General features: G+C 38.9%; 1 protein-coding gene across 1 annotated transcript in view; it reads right to left on the bottom strand.

Annotated features, from left to right (window-relative positions):
• The window catches only part of RFX4 (regulatory factor X4), a 67506-nt gene that overhangs the window by 21738 nt on the left and 23237 nt on the right, over positions 1-22531 (bottom strand). The window contains exons 5-13 of the mRNA XM_066320252.1: positions 20733-20794; positions 15843-16056; positions 14909-14986; positions 12944-13107; positions 10818-10918; positions 8924-8982; positions 7270-7414; positions 3867-3961; positions 2305-2422 (exon numbers count right to left, since the gene is read on the bottom strand). Of these exons, the coding sequence (XP_066176349.1) occupies positions 2305-2422; positions 3867-3961; positions 7270-7414; positions 8924-8982; positions 10818-10918; positions 12944-13107; positions 14909-14986; positions 15843-16056; positions 20733-20794 (1036 nt within the window). The remainder of the gene's footprint in view (positions 1-2304; positions 2423-3866; positions 3962-7269; positions 7415-8923; positions 8983-10817; positions 10919-12943; positions 13108-14908; positions 14987-15842; positions 16057-20732; positions 20795-22531) is intronic.

The raw sequence follows: 22531 nt of genomic DNA, 5'->3' as shown, positions 1-22531 counted from the left end.
CCTCACAGTGAATGGCTATTCAGCACAATGAACCATAATTTATTCTGTGTTTGCAGCCTACTGTTTCTCACACGAAACTGTTGGGTTTTTTAAAGTCTGTATTTAAGTAGAGAAACGGATCCAGTTGTAGCCAGCAGATCAATCACTTCTTTAGGAAAAGGTAAGAAGTCATTCAAGAGACTGCAGTTACAACACTAAAAAGCATTTAGCTCTGATTTTCAGGGGTTAACAGAAATCATTGGCTATGCCCAGCTAAGGCACAGAAGTACCAGCATCTATTAAGAGATACAGCAACTATGTGTAAGTAGCAAAACAACAGTGAGATTTCCAAATCTGGAGAAAATAATGGAGTTTCTATTACTAATCAGTTACTTTATACACTGGGTGCATTACCCAAACACTGCCACCGACTGTGCCTTTGATATGCATAAGGAGGAAAGAGGGAGGCAGGAAGGGAGGGAGGCAGGCAGAGAGAAAAAGAGAGACGGAGCAAGAGAGGGAGCAGCTCTTTCTTTTCTGCCAGAGATTGTTTTACCCTGCCCATGTCCCCATGCTTAAAAGCTCTGCAGATCAATCTTTGTGCCACTTTGTGTCACTTTGTGCCACTTTGTGTCACTCCAGTGACAGGTATTACAACTTCCTTCAATCAGATTTTGGAATCATCTGTTTCAAAGGTAAAAATCTACTGTCCGGCATATTGTAAAAATCCCATCATCTAACTCATTATTTCACTTCAAAAAAAGTTTTGCTGTGAGCATCTGAGTGTATATATTGTTTGAGGTGGAAAAATAATTAAAAATCAGTCCACTGAAACAGTTCCCAGTGCAGTAAAATGCAAAACTTTTTATCTAAGTTAAGAACAAAGGTAAATATATGTAAATATTTAGAACAGTTAATCAGTCTTTGTTTCTCTCCATAGAACTCACTTCATGGATATATAATTCTGAAAAGCTATAAAGAACTGTATAAATTAAGTGCAGAAAAGTTTCTGCCATCCAGCTTTGAGCATTTTACATTCAGGGGTTATTCTTTTGGAACTTGCTCAAACCTAATTAACAAAAAATATGTCAAATGGCTTTGCAGTGAAAGAATAGCATCATTAATATAGATTATTATAAATTTGTGTCCTGTGGCTAAATAAAATTTATGATACTTGGGTATGGACAACCCAAGCTGCTGCCTTATAGGATAAGGATATGGTTTTGATACTCAAAACTTCAGAGCTCCTCCTGCCTCCACTAGCATTGCACCTGAACAGGTTTGTGGTTTTTTGCTGAAAACTGCAATCACCTTGGAGAAGCTCACTATCCTGTTTGGCAAACTCTCTTACAATGGAAATTAAAGTTGTTTCAGATTAAAATATAAACATACTACATAAATAACTATCACATGTATTATAGATATATAAAACATATTAAAAATATCATCTTGTATCTCACTGACAGTATCCAAACTTATGCTATTAGATGGCTATGAAAACATAAAGGACATCAAAGCTCAGCCTGCAGAGAACCTTGCAGTTGTTCAATGCAGTATCTGTATAAAACCATTCTTTACTGATCTTTCTAGAAACACATTCAGACAAATGTGTATTTATAAAAAGCATCCCTCAAGCAAAGTCTGGCCCCAAGTGACTGAATGTTCACACTCATGGCACTCCTGTCGAGTCATTCTTGCTTTTAACTGATTTTAATATGAACTTCTCATATGTGAGGACAAAGCTCACTTTCAAACAGTGTGGAAAAGCAACGTGATTTTTCATTTAAAAAGTAATTTTTTTTTTTTTTATCCTGACTGACTTCTTAAGAAATGGAAGAGACTCTCTCCAGGTTATAGAAGCACGCTCACTTTGCAAAGACCAGTCTCAAAGGCTATGTCCTTTAAGAGGAGAGCTGGCAAAGTGTTTCACTGGAGAGCTTTTCATCCACTTCAGCATAAAATCATCTCTCTTGGCTCGACATGGGGCCAGAGTGGTTTGGGTAAGCAGGCTCACTTTGCACTGAAGTGCATTAGGTAATGCTCCTGTAATGGACGCCCCCAGCTGCCCTGAGACTGATCCTTGCAGCTCCTAAATGCAAACAGAAGCAAGTAGCAATGTTTTTCTCTCCCCTGGCTGCAGCTTGCAGACAGACATCTGTCTGAGCACTATTTCCAAACGTCACTAGCCCCAACCTATTTTTTAATAGAGCACTGGACACTTGAAAACTGGTTATGTTTTCACTTAAAGTGTCCATTACAAGCTAGGATACAGATTTTTTTTTTTCTTGGCTGTGGCATACAATTATTACAACAAAAACCAAGTACCAAAGCTGGGTGCGCTGTGCAAAGTCATGTCCCGAATCACTCGAGTGCCAAAACAGGACCACATCAGGAGAAACTGCTGAGCTACTTTCTTCAAAGAGCCTTGTCTCTTGGCAGCTACCTGCAAGAAGAGAGATGTGTCTGACATGGAGAAATTTTTATTTCTACCAGCAGTACTGAATGATGCACATATCAACCTTCTCTTTTTTTATACTGAAGAACTACTTACCGCCATCTTCACATCAAAAGAGGCACTACAAATTAGAAAACCCAAACTCAAAATGGCCTTAAGATAGAAAACCACCTTAAAACCATGGACAACCTTCAGATAGAGGAAACAATAAGGATTATTCAAAACTGGATCTCCTTTATACATTATAAAAAGACCGCAAAAAATTGCTCTGATCTTCATCTTAACCTAATTACTAATGTGTTTCTTCTTGCTTCCCAGTCAAGAACGCAATTTATAATCAATAATGTTTGATCTACACTGCAAATTTATATTACTATTTCAAACGAGGATTAATATTGAACCTAAGTTTTTTGTTCCTTCTCATTTTTATTTTTGTGAATTCACTTAAGTCATTTTACTAGGAAAAATACTTTCCAGAAAGCATACTTCCGGCATTACCTCTTCAAAAAATATTTATTATAGCCAATATGTGAATTAGAGGACTAGATTCACCCAATCAGCTATTAAAATTCATGTCAAGTTGTTGATTAAAATTAACAGCTCTGGCCTGAATTTCAAACTGCATTCCACTGACTAGAAAAGAAATTCCCCAAAACAATCAAAGCATTTCAGGTAATCTGGAGAATTATCTGTTTTCTATATGGCTATTTTGCAGCAGAGAGAGAGGCAGCATATTTTGGTTTCTTTAGTTTTACTTCTGAGCAGTATAACAATTGGAATGAAGAGCTGAAATTCTAACAGAGCATCCTAGTACAAAGAAGTAACAGGAGTTAAAATAGTCAGTTATATATTTTCATACTCAATGTAAAATTATGGTAATGTTGGATTGCTTTTGAAAATACGTTTTAAAGCTTCACTAGTAGGTTTCTGCATTCACTTAATATAAAACACAAGTCCTTGGTATTCCATGTCAGCTCACAAGGAACATAAATGTGTCCTTGACTGAATGGTAATGTAGACTTTCATCTTTACATTTGATTGTATATAAATGAATTTGCTACCTTAAATATCCTTTTCATTAAAATCTTAAAAGGCCAGATTATGTTTTTCTTTGCACTATACCATTAGGATGACTCTGAATTCATCTCTCCATATCCCTGAAATTTTGATTTGATTTGACACATCAACCCTGTTCATTTTTTTAATACCATATTTAGAATAAAATAAAAAGAGCAGAATAAGGCAAAATTCTGAATGCAAGCAATTCTCCATGAAAACTGGTGAGATTTTGCCTGCTAACGCTTTAGTCCTGCTCATTACCAACACCATTTTTTTTGCTGTTGTTGTTGGAATTGCTTTTACTTTTTTCTAAAAATGTATTACCTGAAGAGAGCTCATAATGCACATCAGTGACTCACTCCTTCTTACCAACCTTTACAACACATCTGTCCACCATTGAATCCAGCCACTCGATGTAGGACTCAATGGGTGACTGCTCCTCCAAAAGGTGATCAAACTCCTGATACACTGGCACACAAAACAAACAAACAAACAGGCCCACCTTAGAACTTGGATTCCGTTTCAAATGAGAAAAAAAACAAACGGCAAAAGGCTACCAAAAGAATCACAAGTTTACTGTGGGTTTTTTTTTTGTTTTTTTTTTTTTTTAGAATAGATTGCTTAACTGAAACAAATGCGTCTTTCTTGGTGCTGACCCAAAAAGTTCATTTGGTCTCTTACTTTGTTTCTACTGAAAGTGATGCAGTCATTGAAAGTGTTGTTTTAATGTAAACCAATCTGAACCTGTTATCTTAAAATTAGCGTTTTTATTTAAGTTGTCTGGTGTGCCCAGAAGTGAAATGTTTATGGTGCTCCCTATGAAGAGTGAGAAACTAGGTCTTGACCCTGGTGATGAAAAAATGTCATGCATGAAATTGATTTAGAAATGTATAAAGAATCTTTTAGGCACCAAGTGAATGAGTATTGTTGATTGGACGCTCATCTGTATAATGCTTAATTTGCAAAAACATGATTTAACTGCTGCAAATCATCTATTTGCAATGCCAGACACACACACACTCACAAACAATGCCCATAAACTTCTCCTTCTTCCAAATAAATTGCTATTAGTGTAGAAATACTCTTATTTATAAACAAGACTTGCAAAAAGCAACCTGTATGCTATTTGATCTTTTCCAAGTACACATGTTAATATTTTAATACAAAAAGTTAAATCAAGTCTCTCAACTGCAGGCCTTAAAACTTCAAGTCTCATTTATATATGAGAACCAATGGCTGGAAGACAAAGAATCACGTGCTTTGACACCTCAACAAACTATTCTTCAACTCAGCTAAGATAAAAGGCCCAGTAGGTCAAGAAGAAAGATACTTTCTACCTGCTGTGTTACAGGATGATTTCAATGTGCTAAGCAATTCCATTTACAACTAATTGTAAATAACAGAAGGAAGGAATTTCTCTCCATAGGAAAGATAGTGAAGGAGGTGGAGGAGGCAAAGCATAGAGATGATAGCCAGGGAAATGAGCCAGAAAGGCTATCCAAAAATAATGCAAAGAACAACCTCCCTGATTCTGTTAGATCAGGAGGATGAGCAGGAATGCATTTGATAAACACCTGACTACAATTTCCTTTAACTGAGACTTGGAAAGGCTGAGTTACCAGAAACATTAGTTGAGGAAGAAGGGAAATGATGATTGGGCCACCCTTATCTTCTTTTATTCTTTTATTGAATGGGCAACCTCCCTTTATTCAGAGCAGGATCACAGAGAAATCTAAATGTTGTCTCCTTACCTGAGTATTTGGCTGGACAAAAACTGCCTGATACAACAGATGAAGTAATTCATATGCTGTGCAAAGAGGGGAGCAAGAGCAGAAAAACAAATCAGTTGCCTGCTTTGTTGCTGGAGCAATGCAACTGTGTACAACGACCTATTTGAGAAAATTAGATGTTTAGCCTTTAGTGATTGTTAAAAATACCTCAACAGGATCTGAGAATGAGGGAATAAAGCAGAAATCATGTTAGAGACAGGTAGTCCAGCAGAACAGGAAAGACGTTCTCTTATACCCAGTGATTTTTCTCTGTTTCTCTCCAAGTTTGTTAATAGGCTATAAACTTGGGGGTTTTTTTCTCTAGTTATAATAGCTGAAATTGTACTTCCTTGATTGTTAGTAGCAAGAGCATGAAAACGGGCCTTTAATCGATGCCATATAAGTCATACAAGGCATGGTAAAAAAATCTTTGGTCAAGTAGAATAAACATCAAAGGTGGAGGGAAAAATCTAGGTACTAGAATATTCTCTGTACGTATCTGAACAGTTCATTGGCACCCCATCTCATGAGCTTTTAGCTTACCCTTTCTGACTTACTGCTTATTGGACTATATAGACCTAAAATACGGAAAAAACTCGCACAATTACAACAGCATTCAGGAAAAATCCGTTTGATTTTATTACATTAATAGCACATAGACAAGAAGATTCCTTAAACATGAAGGATGTTCTGAATGGCAGCCAAAAACGTTGCTGCTACTAGGGAGTATATCTTTGAAAACTCTCTTTTTTACCAGTGGTAGGATGTTGGATAGATCTTGAAAACGTAACAGATGACAGAAGGATTCACTCAGCTCCTGGACTTCAGTCTCACTGTATGCTACCTCCTTTGCTGCCATGCCGAGTTCCTATCTCCTCAATAAGGAAGAGGGCCATGAAATGAATCAAGGGTTATGAAAGAGAGGAAAGAACACCAAGAACCTCTCCCTGGAAAACAGAGGTGGCAGAGAATGCAAGGCCCATCCCTGAACTGAGCAGAAGAATTCAAGTGTTAACACAGTGGGATGACTGTCAAAGTCAACCTCGTAGAGTCCAGGGTACATGTGAAGGTGCCACCAACCCCTTGTCTTCCCAGCCACTCCCTGAAAGAGTTACCTCACTAGCAAACCTACCCTTGCTGAGCTCCTACAAGTGGTTGGCCTGGGTTGTGCCCTGTTCAGGCAGATTCTGGCTAAAAGATGACTGGTCCTCCTCAGGAGAGAGATGGCAATACAACAGGTGGGCTCACAGGAAGTGAGGTTATGTGATGGATATTAAAGACAAAGATCTGTTGCCTCAAAACGACAAAACTCAGTGTGCTTCAGGTTACACTTGAGCTTATAACTATGCAAAACTTTCCTGGATGGTGGAAGGAATGGTTTGGATTTGCAAAAGGTCTTTAACTGTATTTGCCAATATCTCCAAAGTCCCTTTCAAGTCCAGACCTTTCACTATACTAGACAGAAGCTAAATTAGCCAATAAGCTTGTCCGGTAAGGGACTTGTATTAATCATAAAAGTTCAGGGTAAAAGTTTATCCCATCAAATGCTCTTGGTCATGAAAGCACTGTGTAAAAAGTGCTTTTCATAAACAAGTTTAAAAGGGACTCAAATACACAGCAACTTAAGTGTCGAAGACATTCAAAAGACAATTCTCCTGCAATTCTACAGCAGAAAAAAATTTGATTTTCACACATTCAGTGGGCTAACTCAGATTTAGTTTGCTCAGGTTCATGGAAAAAAAAAAAAAATCCTCCTGAATTTGGCAAGTTTTGTGCCATTGGCTCTTCTGGGTACTAGAAAGGAACGCATCAAGGAATGGTGCCCAGATCTATGCCCCAAACATAAGGCCTTGATAGGGCTTTCCCTGACATTTTGGTAAATGTCTCTATATTTAGCTTAAGCCTCCAAGCAAACCAATGGCTGCGAAACCAGCGCTGCTTTCTCTGAGCTTTGTTTGCAGCAGGAAGCCAAGTTCACCTGGCTTTATTTGAAGATTCTGCTCTTACATTGTATGATGAGCTTTCTGTGTTCCTCCCGTGAGTCCTCCATAGTATAGAGGGTTTGTTTGGTAATGCTATTCAGATCCACATTCCTCCAGTCCTCCAGCATTTGAAATGTGATGTCTGCACTGTGGATCACTGTTCTTGATGCCTGTAATCCAATCCAATCTATTCATTAGTTCATGCTTTATTAGGTTAAAAAATAGGCTTTATCCCCTTTTACGCTTCCTTAGCTGGGCTCAACTAAGCTGATTCTCCACATGGACCCCCACCCACCAGCTTGATGTCTTATGGATATTACAGGGTCCTCTAACAAGAGAACTCTTCAGTCATTTTGCCTACTTTAATCAACTGCCAGTATTTTGACTGCATCCACCACAAACCCTAAGGAGCAACACTAATCTGATGCTGCCATTGCTAGACCCCTCAATCTCTAACAGCTCTGCTGGTTTTTCATTTCAAGCTTCAGTTCAGAACAAAAAAGCAACAGGAAAAACCAATCCCAAGCAAACAAACCCCACTCAGGTTCGCACCCTCCCCTCTCCCAGTCTGTGAAGACTCTCATTCTTCCCTCAGCCACATGAAAAGGTTAAAGCTCCTTGGCCTCCTCATCAGATCCACGTCTTGGCTGGTTGAGATGGGAATCTGCTGTTGGTAATGGGGGGATGGACTGAGAGTAAAGGAAGTGACACAAGGCCACAGTCATGTACACAGATCTCTGCAAGTTAAGCAGAGATGATAACACACACCAAGGTTATCAGCCTCCCCAAGGGAGTGATGCACTTGAAGAGTCCTTCACCTAAGAGATTTGATCCCAGGTTTGATGCAGAAGGTTGTGGTTTCTTTATCTTGATGTCCTCTGAATTGCCATGGACCTCCAGAGTTCAGTGATGATCTATGGAATGAAGAAACCTACCAAAAATTCTTCACAGGAGTGGGTTTTTATTTCCCTAGAACTTCTTTCTGTGGGTTTCACCCCTCACAGGGTTAACCTGGGGTTTTGGATACACCTTCCAGAAGTGGAGCTTTCGGGTGATGGGAAAAAAACAATCCCCTCCAATATATGGATGAAACGTTAATGAATTGAATGAATTTTCTTCCTTTTTATACTCTACAGAATTTGGCTTCACGACTTTTTACAGGTAATCCTGATGTAAACTGGTGAAAACCAAACTCTTTGGAGCACCTTCTATATTCACTTGCTATGGATACTGGAACACATCTATTTAAAACCCAGTTCAGGTGTTTTCCCTTTTACTAATTTGCATTTAATTTATAATATGCAATTAGACTTGGAATGTATTGTTGGGCATGTAGAATTTTTTCCTGCTTTGCAATTGGCCTAATACAAACTGCTATGAAAGCAATGGCATGTCTCTCACTTATTTCCTGGAAACGAACCATCTCTTCAAATCAAATAATAATTTTGTTTCCTGAATGTACCCTGCTAAATTTAATGATCAGGGGTTGTCAGTTGTCTAGAAAAGCTTTGTTCAGTGATTAGTTTTTTGATTTTGTACAGGTGGCCACAACAAATATTGGAGACAAACTGCTAATGTGATCTCCTCCTCTGAATAAAGTCCAACCTGTCAATTCATAAAATTATTTGAAAAGTCAGTAAAAATGCCATTCATTAAACTTGGGTAACTGAAATACTTACTTGGCAGAGATGATTTAGGGACGTCTGTCGCCGCAGTATTTGTGAGAATCTTCTGGACACTGCAGGATAGAAGAGATCCATATTAACATCTGGTGCTAAATAAGGATAATTACTTCAGAAAGTATTAAATTAAACCAGAACAACAAACTATATCCAGTTTCCTACGTAGTGACATTTCCTATGTAGTGACAAAATTGTCACTACGTAAAATGTACTAACTCAACTAGCCCAGTTCTAACTTAATTTAAACCTTGACCTAAACCCTTAAATCTGGAGGCTCAATCCATTTTACAGAGGCATATTGCAAGCAATTATTTATAGATGCTGTGAATAATAAGATGACAAGAGAAACAGAGAACAATAGAAAAGCCTTGCTTGTTCAGCACAGCAAATTTTCTCTTGCTACACAAAGGAACTGGAGAATTGAAAGAGCTATTTAATAGAAAGAAAAATGTTGGTGCAAGAATAAGTGCGCATAAAACAATAGCTACATTATGTGTGGAAAAGAGAAAAGGTTGCTAAATCTTTGTGCAATCAAGTTTTGGTGGAGTCTTGTGACTGGACTAGTAAGGGCTAAACTCTGACCCAGCTTCAGGTAGATTTGATAAAAGTTTCTGAAAGCAACTGCATGACATACTAATGCATTATGGGCTGAAATGGTCCAGGAGGTTCTTGCAAGTCCTCTGCTCCCAGTTTAGCTCTTTGCAAGTGATATGGACCTTGCATTAAGATATTTCTTACTCTTGGAAAACGAGGTTTTAAAATGTTGTATTGTGCCTTTTTTTTTTTTTTGGTCTGAAGTCAGTGACTTGAGAAATGCAAAAAATGACCAAAGCTTGCAGTTCCTCCTGTCAGTACCTCCACTGGCTGTGTACCCTTATCACAAATTCTGATGAGGAAGAAACAGCTGCAGAAGCAACGAAGGCTCATGTAAAAGGCAGGGTGCACACAATATTTTCCTTGTATCAATAGGACCAGATTTCCAGATCTATCCAAGGAGATGTTAAATGTGGTCACAGAGTGAGCTTTCCCTCCATATTGTACATAAAGGGAGTTAAAAAGTACAGATTGAGGATGACTAGAGAGTGCACTGTCCATCTCCTTCAGTCTGCCTGTAAGACTGGCAAAGATTTTGCTGTTGAAGATTCTGGATGTTTTTGAACTGAAAAAAGATGTGGTAAAGCATACTTTCAGTTCAGACTTCGTTTGATTTTTAAAATAAATTAGTAAACAATTCAAACCACCCTGAAATTAGTTGCTCCAGCTTCCATCCTGACTGTTCTCAGTAACATATACACCTAATTTTCCACGCTGATCAAAATAGTTAATCCTCCTCCTAAATTAGGTTGGGTTTTTTTTCCCCTTTAACTTTGTGGTGTGGAATTTAGTGCTCATGAAAGGCAAAGAATTGAGAGCTGTGAAATAAAGCAGGCTTTATCAATAGGTGATGTGCACTGCAGGCATCTACAAAGCACGTCTGAAAAGGACTAGTGCCCTTTCCTGTGGTGACAGGGTAATTTGATCTCCTTCATTTCTAACTCTGGCACTTTTTTGAGCAAGGGCCTCAAGCTGTATTCAAATTGCTGCTAGCCTAAAGGTTTGTTTAATAATTTTCTTTGTCTAATATCATCCTTAATGTTTGCTTACTATCAACAAAACTAATTTCTTATCAGAACCCACAAGAAAGGAAAAGAAATTCTCATTTTGAGCGGTGACTCATTTCACTAAATGAGATTGGTTCTCATGAACAAGTGGAGATTCTAAGTGAATGCAAGATTTGCAATGATGACAGGTTTTAATTCCTAAAAGAACGTCAGTCTCACTTCCAATTAATTTGTAATCAATAAACATTGTCCATCCCAGTTTAACAGGAGAGAGATTGGGCAATACATACACTCAAATTTGATATTTCTTAGGTTTTCTGGTAAATCATGGAGAGCTACTTTCAGCCATTCATCCAGTTGCTTTGCAAACTTTCGGATCACCTGTGTCAAACTGAAAAAAGAAATCACAACATGGCATCATGTTTTTCTGTGAATATAAAAGCTGTGAACTTGTGAAGACCATGAGTCATTTATTTACAGCTCATCATTATGCAGAGTTGCTAACATCTTTCAGTTTGTAAGCATGAAGAAAAACTTCTGAAACTTCTGACAACATTGGCAAGAAAAGCAAAATTTATCACCATGCTCAAAACCTTACATCTCTGTATGGCATTGCTTTGATACTTACAAATAGTACTTTTACTTTAAATAAAACCATTCCCACTCTCTATAAATGTGAATTCACAACCGTTTAAAGAAGGTAATAAATCAAGCTCCAGACTTCAGCTCGGCTGTGTCCACATTTACACAGATGTACAAGGGGATATTCAAGTGGAGCAACAACCAACTCTGCTGCAGGCCAGAGACAGATATTGAGAGATGATGGTGGTGGGGAGGAATTTTCAGGCCAAGCCCACACAGGTGGGGGAACTGGAGGTGGAGCAGGACCTGCCTGCTCAGCCCTGCACAGGACTGGAACTTTCCCAGACAAGTGAAATTTCCTCTTCTTTCTCGCTACCCTCTCCTGATGGTTCCATCATTTCCAGTTTTTTACATGCTGAGTTTAACACTCAGCAGGCAGCTCATTCTGCCCTTCTCCTTGGAATCCTCAGTAAAAGATGACAGCTCCCAGAAACAGCTGCAGAGTGTTGTGCAGATGATCCCAAGGGCTGGCTCTGACAGACAATGCTGCACTGCCTGTAGCAATGCTAGAAAGGCACAAATAAGAGAGAAAAGGTACAAGGAACTTCCCCCCTTTCACCCAAGAAGCTTTTTCTGTCTCTACTCCTATCACACTGCACGGACAACAGAGGTGCTAAAATGAACATGGCCATTGGCCTGCTCTGCTCCACAAAAACACCCAAAGACAACAGGGGAGTGGATGACAACTGCTGAGCTCACTAAAAAAGTGCCTGTTCTGGATAGCCAGAATTTGTTCCCAGGAAGTATCTCAGAGGATTCTGGCTGAGTCAGCAACATTTCCTTCAGGAGCTTCCATTGCAATGAGACCCTTCTTCACCCCCTCCAGTGCAGGCTATGGCTTAATAGCCACAATCTGGCCCTTTATATGCATTACAAAAGTCTATATTCACACTCAAGTCTCTCCTTATTTGCTATGAAAGAACTAAGCAGCTTGAGAAAAGGACTGCTGTTCTGTTTAATCCTTCCAATGAAATAGATTTGGGGAGGGGTGAGGGGCAAAGCCTGTAAAAATGTACATGTCTTATCAAGAACGGCCCATGCTGATTTCTTGTGTAAAATACTTTCACTTTAGCAGTCATGAAATGCAGGTAAAAGAGCAGAACAACATCATGATAACATTTTCCTTGATTAGAGACACTTTAAAATCTTAAGGGCTAAACACATAGCACCAGTAAAAAACTCCTAGGACAATATTCTTAACAAATTGCTCAATGACAAGAACACATCAGTCAAATAATATTAAAAGTGTACAAGATTATTTAGGAAAAAATGGCTTCCTTAAGTGCACACATGTGAAACCAGAGGGGAAAACGTGTTGACTGCACTCAGTGATTACACTTTTTGCTGTGGATTGTTGACCTCTGTCCTGCTTTACCTGTGTGAACAAGAATTCTTGGACTCCCATGAATGTCAGGTAGGAAGAGACCAGCTGAAATTTACCACATGGATTGGAAAAGTGAATTTAGTCTGGGTTTAGCTGAACTTTAAGAAACCAAGAAAAAGGTGGTATCCTTCATCACATAAAAACCCCTCAACTCTCCAAGTTTTTCATAATACTTGGAGAAATATTATTTTCATAATACTCTTTTGACAATACAGTCTTGTTAAAATCTGAACATCTTTTCAGGAACACGTAGGCTCATCAACTCCTTTCAAATGACACTGCCATCTGAAGTCAGAAGACAGGTGGCAGCAAGCAGCCCTCCGAGAACTGGTGTCATTCTTGAAGAAAAGAAAGACAACAAAGAGAGCAGAGCTAGAGGGGGTCAGTTACCTGTCAGGTAAGGCTTGTAGTACCGTTGGCATCAAGACTCCAGAGATTGCCTTGTACAGAATTGAGTCACAAACTCCCACTATATTCACTACAGTTGAAGAACCCAGTACGGGCAGCATATGAGGAGGCATCCCTTGCCAAAAGTGCAGAAGAAAACTTTGAACCTGCAGTAATGGGAAGAAGCAGGAATGTTAAAATAATCAAAGGCCACAAATGATCCTCCTTACACAGCATTTGTTTCAGTCCCAGAGCTGGGCTAATAGAGTGCAACACGGGCAAGGCATGTTCCTTCATTAGACAGGCTCATACTGTAAAGCAGCACACAAGGATAATCAACCAAAGGGTGAGGAGACACTCGGGGTTGGTGACAGGGAGTCTTCGTGTCACTAGAGAAGAGACATCCATGGGAATCACTGTATTTTTACCTTCCATCAGTGGCTGATGAGTTTAACTCTTTGGCTTCCACATGTCAAGCCTTTTTCTCTCTCTTTGCACTCTGTCCCTGTGTACAAAGGAATGCAATCTAGGCCTTGGTGGAGGGAGGCAGGGAGGGGAGGATAGCAAATGGCTTACAAGGGTCAATATACTATTTTACTATTTTCTGTCTTTGCTTTGGAAAGAAACGCTACACTTTTGGATTTTATCTTCCTTTCACTGTGAAGGAAAGGGGAGAAAAATTGGCAAAAGGAAAAAAAAAATAGGGGAGAGATTTCAGATACAGCAAAATATACCTCTGAAAATTTTAATGGAGGAAATAAGGGTGTTATTCAGAGAATGATATGATCAGTTCCACAGGGGTCAGAACACCAGTACCCATGAAGGATAACTTATTGCATGCAATCTGTAGTGAAGTAAGCAACCACACCACATGTAGCAAAGAGTATTTGCCATTCATATGTTGTTGCTGCCCAGCCCCTTCCCTACCATAGATCCTTAAAAGTCTGATAAAATATAGCATCTTGCTCTTAAGAAACTATTCTGAGACTCACTCAGCCAAATTTCCTGAATGTGTCAGGTGTTTTTCTTACATGGAAACTTCTGGACTCGGTACAATGGTGCAAAACCAGCTTTAAATCAGAAGAGTGTGAGAATTAAACAGTAAGAAGAAGAAGAAAAGCAAGAAAATTTTTCCCGTTGTTCAGAAGACAGAGTCAAAAGACCCATTTCCTTTGATTTTTTTTTTTTGCCCCAGGATCTGAATATCATATTTGAATCAGGTCCTCAGTATCTCCATAGCCAGATTTGTTATCCTAGATAAGAAGCCATCTTCCCATGTGATATAAACCTGCTTGCATTCCAGTAACATTTTATTTTTCAGCTTTAATTTTAGAGCTGTGTGCAGTGCCAGAAACCCTTCAAGTTCAGTCAGCTATGACCAGGTACAAGCCTTATCCCCCTCTAAGAGATGGCATTAACTGCTCAGCAGTGTGCTGAGCTGCACTGCAGTACAACTGAGCAACTGGAGACTTTAGCTATGGCTCTCTGGGACATCTGGGGGGCTGCAATCCCCCCACCACTCTGCATCACTGTTAACAGACCAGCAGAGCCCACTCTGCTGCTGTGACACCTGCCTTGGCTCTGCTGAGCGCTCAGAGGAATTCCTTCAGACAGCTCAAGTCCCAACACAGAGCTTTGAAAAGTTGTGGTGGACACACTTCCTGAGTTGTAAGAACTGGGTTGTCCAACTCCTTGTAAGGGGATATTGCTACCTTAATCCTGCTGGAGAACAGAGGGCAAAAACATTCTCGTTGCTTTTGTTCCTCCAACTCACCCAGTGAGATTTATAAGTGAGATTTAGTGCTATCAGTCACATATTAGACACTCAAGCACAGCTATTTTTCTGTGCTCCTGAAAAGCACTGAGCACCACAAACCCCTAAGACTGGAATATAACATACAAAATAAGGTCTCAAATCCATTGATACCTTATGTATCACTTAACTGCAGCTACAGTTTCTAACCATACCTCATCAAAGTTTGCTCTTATTACGGTGTCGAGTATCCTCTGACAGTGAGTCCTGTACATCATAATAAAGGTAGAAACCTGAAAAAGAATGAGAGAGACACACAAAAGATCATTCTGCTTTAAGAAATCAAATTCTAAAATATCAGAACACAGAGCACAGAAAAAGCAAAGTTCTTTTCTTATCTGTGCACAATTGCAAAAATAATGAAATCAGTTAAAGTGTATGTAGATTAGCTGTGAGATGAGTTTTCTTCCCAAAAGTAAATTCTCCCTCTGAATTCATGGATTTTTCTGTCAATAGGATTCTTCAAATGTAAGAGGAGCAAAAAGCCTCAGTGAGATCAAAGACGAGAATGTGGCCCTAATTAGGACATAAAGAACCAAAAAACCCTATTCTTTTGTCCACTTCACATTGATACTGCACATGTGAATAGAACCAGAAACCTAGCAAGCCCAGCCAAGAGGAGCCAGAGCATTTTTGTCATATGTGCAGACAGAATTCTCTGAATTTCTACTCTAGAAGAATAAGAAATGCACAAAATCTCTCTCTGCTCAAGAAATCATTAGAGCTGTTTGTCAGTTTGCCATCAAGTGTGTTCACAGATTAAAGGGCTTTAACATATTTTAAAAGTTGCCCTCAAACTTCACATAATTTTAAAAGCTGCCCTGCTGTATGTAATGGAACTTTAAAAAAAATGTGCATGGGCATTAGAAATATTGTACAGCTGATAGTATCAGCTCCCCTTTTTAAGAAAAGAGATTTCTTCCTATTAGATGAAGTAATTCAGCCCCCCATAAATCAAGTCAAAGCATTATTAAACTCACTCTAGTTTAAAGTCTTTATATATTAGACAAAGCTTTCATCCAGAGCAGAGAGGAAAAAAAAAAAAAAAAAAAATCGAGACAAGCTGAGAAAAGATTTCCAAAGCATTACCTTCTCCTCTGGCAGACTGGCTGGCAGATTTAGATCTTTGACATTTGGAAACTCTGGTAGCAATGTTCCCAGTTTGGATCGTGGTGAATACGCCACTGTCTGTTTGGTTACTTCTTTTTTTCCTGTTTCGTTGACCCAGGCTGCTCCTTTTTTAGAATACATCACATCATAATACTGGGAGTTTTCTTTCACTGCAATTCCATAATAATGGTACCTGATACACAGAGATGTGTATTTTATAAAGCAGACTGTTTGAAAATTAAAGAAAAATAAACAGAGGCAAGGAAAACTGATAATGCAAATTATTTCTACAGGAAATAATATCTGCAGCAAAATAGAGCAATAGTTTATACATGATTAACGACCATCGATTCAGCAGCAGAATACTGTCGTAATATATTGAACTTCAAATTTTCATTCCTTGTGGTAAAAGCAAGGTGACTCTGTTGTAGGGCAGGAAAGTGATGTACTTCCATTTTTTAACTTCTTAGTGAAAAAAAAAAAACCAAACCCATCCTAAAGCTACTTATTGGCAGAGCTCTGCTGTCCAGCTGCTCCTTTAGTTCAGCAATAAACAGAGGTACAGACCTTCTGGACTGGGCCTACTCTTTTTATTTCAGCTCCCTGATTCTCAGGCTGTTGAGGGCTGGTTTGGTCCCTGAAAAGCATAAGTCTTTATTGCAAACGAATTGATCAGAAATGTTTCAAAAATTGAAACCATTTCAATGAAAAGGCAGGGGGAGGGGGAAAAAATGAATAGCAGGAAATATACAGTTCCAGTTATTTGCTTCATACCCTAACATCAGCACTGGGCTTTGATCAGCAAGGGATAGGACACTAATTCTGTCTGAGAACTACTGTGTGCCTGTGTTATAAAAACAGATCAGTGCCCTTATGGCACAAGTTTGTGCTACTGCTCTTTAAAGCTATCAGCTTTATTACAGGTGCTGGTGGAAGCACTGGTTATCAAGAAAAACTCTGGTATAAAAGCAGCAGAGATTTTATCTTAGTCCTTCTGTAATTTCCTAACTTGCATTTCAGTTTCTCAGCTGCAGGCAGCCAACCCATCAGCTAAATTAGTAGTGATTGCAAAAGGCATCACAAGATTGCATTGCTGGTATATTTTTGTTTCAGCCAAATCCTACACAGACTTTTCAATGATCCTCCACTTCTCCCCTTATAGCCTATCAGATCCTCATGAGACTCTGTCTTCTGGGATCCCTCTGTGATGGCACAAAAAGTTTCCATCTCTGAATGTTTCTTTGACTCTTCAGCCAGTTACAATTCCAGAGTGCTGCCATGACATGTGTTCGTCCAAATAGCCACAAATTCACTTGAGGCAGTTTCACAGAGGTCATCAATCAGATTGATTAAAGAGTAGCACGTAAGTGATGGTAGTTTAAACTAACCAGTAACTTTTCCCTTTTTCCACTGACAGTCATTCACCCATAGACCAGTGCACTTCACAACCCCCAGCAGAAAATAGTGGCAAAGAGCTGGAAGCACAAACTTTTCTATCAGCAGAAATGGGCTGAAAGGAGGCCTGGGGTGTTGTAGCAAATTTCTAGTACATGCTTCCTGACCATACCCACCGAGGACATCCCTTATTTTCCATTAAAAATAAAAGCTATCTTGAACTTAACATTGAATAATCCGAGTGACATACCTTAAAACATTACACTGACATGGTGTGAATGGAATTCCCTAGCTTCAATACCTGAGAAAGCAATGGTATTGGCTCCAAATTTTCCAACCAGAGCTCAGGTGTCAAAATATGCATTCTATACAAGAAACCATGCTCCAGATTCTTTCTAACCTGTTACAGGTAATGAATGGCAAGGGGTTACAACACCAGCTGTAGATGTTTGGCTTTTTTTTTTTTTTTTTTTTTTAGCTTGAATGGTAACACCTCCAGCTTTTGGTTTAAGTGCCCAGTTTAACCCCTGGCAGCTGCCAGACAAGCACAGCACATAAGAGCCATAAAACTCACACATAAACTGTGTGCTACATTTGGGGTAGGGGAACCCAAAAGGAAATGCTCTAAGGAGCAAGCAGCACAAATTGTTCAGGGAAAGGCAGGAAGAGGGAAAAAGTCAGAGCAAGCAGGATTGAAAGGACTTGTATAATTTAAACCTGGGTCAGCCTTGTATCAAGTTTTGTCTTAAATCAGTGAAGGAAAAAAAAAAAAGCCTGAAAATGTAGTAGAATTTCACTGTGCAGTGTTTAATTCCTGCTATATTTCACTTGGTAGTAAACTGCATAAGAGAGGTTTCTGTGTAGCTTCATATAGACAGCAGTAGCAAAATTAACTCCAAAATTTTTCTACATAGCTGCTTCTTTCAGTAATTCTGTTATCCTAAAGGGCAAAAACCCACTGGAGTAGTTTACACAGATTCTTTTCCAAACATTTTTTGCATTTCTATCAGAAAAAAAAAAATCAACTTAGCTCAATAAACAGGGCTTGAAAGTTTGATATGCAGAAGAATAACATGCAGACAACAAAACCGTTTTTGTGTTAAAGTGAAATACTTTTTACTCTCATCGATCTGTTATATACAGCACTCTTTAAAGAAAGAAGCAAAATTCCCTTCACACCATGTAGTGTTTAATTCACACCTTGTGTACCAAATTGAAGAGCTCCTGACTCCAGTACAGAAAGAAATTTGCTTTTCTGTTCAGCTGCCTTCTCACAGCTCACCTGTGGTGGAACTGTTCTTAAGCTCAGTGCCCAGAGAACAGCTGCACATCAATAAACCAGCTGCAAAACAGAAAGCTCACAACTGATGAGCAAGAGTACAGCATCATTGCAGCTCTGAACTTTGTAATGTCACAAGGCAGCCGTGCTATAAAAAAGACTGAAGGCAGAACAGTGTGAAGTCAGAAAATCTTAAACCACTTCTATATGGCTGAATTTCCTTTGGCAGCAGCAGGGAAGTGGAATGAAAATAATACTGGCTGCAATCGGTCAGTTTTTCACAGATATCACAGTTGGTGATAAAGGCACTGAAGTGTTAATGCCTAAAGTAATTTCTTTATGTAACACTTAACTGGAATGCAGTCAGACGTTTCTGAAAACAAAACCAGAACTCAGTTACAGCTGTGTTGGGTCTACCAAGGAGAGTATTTATCTTAAGTATGCAGGTAGTCTCTCTGTGTATGACAGAAACCCCTAATTTGCTAGACAGGGAGCAGAGCCATTGCACAAGTGGCATGAAAGGAGTATGTGACCTGAAAGCTACCCTGACAGGCAGGCAAGTTATTGTGCAAGAAATATTAAGTCTCAGTGAGAGTAAAGAGACAGCTTTTGGAGGTGCAAGACACCCCTAGTCAGCAGATCAAGAGCATCTTGCCCTCTGGAGCTGAGGGAGGAGCTCCCGTTTGGCAATAAAGCAGTACTCCTTACATTGAATGCAAGGACAAGTAACAAAAGTTGTAGCTGATGCCAGGATGATTTGCTGGCCAATATGGGGTACTCACATGAATGTGTCCACAAAGCAACTTGTACATGCTTTCACTCCATTTTTATGAGCCTCCACAAAACTTATATTCAATGCTAAATCCTGACTCTGGTTACAGTCCTGTCACACTTTCCTAGTATACTGTTAGGCTAGTTCAGGATTTCCACCTGAGAGATTTCTGGTGGCTTTGATGAGTGATGTTATGACAACTCTGAATTTGCATTTGGGACCATTCCCAAAATCAAATCTTCAAATAGCTGCTGAAATATGTTTGCTCTAGAAAAAGAATACTTTGTTATATAAACTAAGAAAATATCAAGCTGGGGGGGAAGAACATTTTGTCCCATCAAAGAAATACTGCGTGGCATGGACCACTTACTAGAAGAGCACAGTAAATCTACCTTTCAAGGCATTTATTTTAGCATCTTAGTTTCTTTTTTTTTTCTTTAAAAAGCAGGTCATTCTAGCTTTAGTATGTAAGTTCAATCCTAATAGCATATTTGATTCTCAGCATTTAGCCATATTGGGCTTTTCAGGCTTTACTTTGAAAGAGAAGCTTTACCAACAAAATTTTGCAAACATGCCATCTCACTTTTTCATTCCCTCTCCCACAATTTTTCACTTGTGATCCAAGACACTACACTTTTGCTACTTTGTAGGATTCTGTGAAAGCTAATCAAGAAGAGCAGAGTTTATTTTATGTGAGAGGCTTTATGCTTGCCACAAAAAGATTCAAAGCTCCCCAGAAAAAATTTCTTGGAGTCCACAAGCAGAAAAAAGTGTAAAAACATCACTGAATCCTCTACAGAAATTGGTATAATCACATCCTGTCAACAATAGGAAAATGTCAAATACCTCAGGAAGTGCATTCTTAATTGTGAATCAGTTTCTCAGTCTGCAATTAGGATGGACTGTTTTCAGAAAACACTGTCGTTTGGACAAGGCAATAAGTGAATTCATTAATCACCCAAAGGTGCGTTGGATGTCATTGCATAGGAAAAATGGTGGTTAAATGCAGGTTTGTGGACAGTTTCAGTTTAGGTCAACACATGTTCCTAACTAAATTCTAAAGAGCATCCTGACACTTGTTCTCTAGCCTAAAACATGATGCTAACCAGTTGTTATTTTCCAGCCTCCAAGTGTAGGTCCATTAATGCTGTGTATGAATGTCCTTTACATAGTGTAAAGTGAGTTGAGATGAAAAACAATATAGAAAATATTGCTAATCAAATCAGTAAAAGGGCTCCATTAGACCACCTCTGCAGGATCACTGCTGAATTTATAAGACAATGTAAAGTCTACAATAGAACCTCCATCAAAGTTGTTTTAAGTCCCCAACTGCACAAATGATTCCCTGTTCTCATTCTCCATTCAGCAGAGCCAGAGGCAGATCACCCTGTCAGAGGTGATAATAATACCATACACTGCTTACTTTGACTGGCCTCTGGTTCCAAGTCTTCTTGTCGTTAGTTGTGGAAACTGTTGCCTTATTATCTGTAAATAAACAGAACTGACATGAAGACAAATGGAAAAGCACATTTACCAACACTCAGTTTAATATGGACTTATAAGACAGAAAAGCAGAAAAACTGTACTGTGATGTCAATAAAATACGAGATAGGAGAAAACAGAAATTAAGCTCTTGATTTTTTCCATTACTGAAAGAAGGGAAAGAGACTTTAAACTTCACTATAATTCCATTAACTACCATTAATTTAAATACTTTCAGAAGTTACTTGGCATAACATTTCTTTAAAAATCTATGACCAGTTCTGCCTCTAAGCAAAGGAAGACCATGACTAGAATTGGCCAAATACTTATTTATGTCGCTTTGCAGGATCAACAAACTTCTCTACAGACTTTCACAAACCTGCCACTAAACCCTTCTTTTTCTAAAAGATGATTCTCTGAAAAGATTTTGGTATTTGACAGGAGCATCATTTCTAACAAGGAAAACTCATCATGGCATTTGTAAAGATACCTCATAATCAATTTATCCTCTACAGAAAACAAGTGGATCTCAGAAACAGCAGGATATCAACAGGAATCCAAACTCTAGTGCACCAGCAGACATTAAAAGAACATTTCTTCAGCAGCAGTTGCACTTAACGAAATAAATCAATGAATGTAGATTGTGTCTTAAGTCATCAGAGCCTCTATCAACCAGGCTGATCCTGATGAAAAAGCTTTGCTGTTGTTGCTGGAAAGGAGATGCTCAGCACCTCACAGGATTGAACCAGATTCTCACTGGGGTCTGCAGTAGGAGGAAAAGTTTTCTGTGAGAACAGGCGTGCAACAAAAATGGCAGTAAACCTTGAGGATTTACTTGCAAAGGACTTACTTCCTTTTAAAATTTGTAATCCATTTTAATTATGTTTTTTGTTACATAAATTGCTAAATGCTTCCTCTTTGGGGGGGGTACCACCAACTAATATTAAAGGAAGACAACGTGCAAGATGGACTATAACTGTCCAACTAGGAACAAAGTCAATTAAAATTGATCAAGTAATATAGATTTTTTTTTCTCCATTAGCTGTTTTCCCACCATGATAAATATTTAATCCTGATTGATGACTGAAAGCTTTGGAACACGCATTTAGATCAAAAGGCGCTATATAAATAAAGACGTTACAATGTCACATATTTGACCATTTCTTCAATACTTTTTGGGGGGTTTTAGCAAAGGTAGAACCGTCTTCCCTTAGTATAATGTAAAAATTGACCTGTGTTAGTTTCCAAGAGCTTTGCACAAGGTGGCTGATGTCAAAAATGCAGCAAAGACTCAGAGCTGCTAGGTTGTTCAGCTTTAATTTCTGGAGCAAAACTTCAGCAAACAGTAAAACACTTTTGTGGAGCTGTGAAAGTTCAGCCTAGCTGTTTGATAAATGAGCAGACAGGCAAGCAGCCCTTCTTTCTTTTTTTGTATGGATTCAATGAAGCCTGCCTAAAGAACACCACATGCTGTTCCAGCTACTGATCTAACATTCCGCAACATCTCAGCCTTCCAAATTCCCTTTAATTACACATTAATCCCACCCCTCTCTCTTTCATTTTCTGCAGACAGAGTTGGGGGCTCCACAAGGCTGTGGGAAAAAAGGCAGTGTTGAAGCACTACTTTCTGAGGATTTTTTTTTTTTTTAAGGTTGGTTTGTGTTAGTTTTTCGATTGGTTTTTGGGAGGGTTTTTTGTGTCAGTTGGCATTCAGAAAACACCATCCCTCTCCAAAAGCTG

This window comes from Sylvia atricapilla, chromosome 5 (assembly GCF_009819655.1).
Source record: "Sylvia atricapilla isolate bSylAtr1 chromosome 5, bSylAtr1.pri, whole genome shotgun sequence".
Classification (NCBI taxonomy): Eukaryota; Metazoa; Chordata; class Aves; order Passeriformes; family Sylviidae; genus Sylvia; species Sylvia atricapilla.
This window is presented reverse-complemented; position numbering and strand designations above follow the sequence as displayed.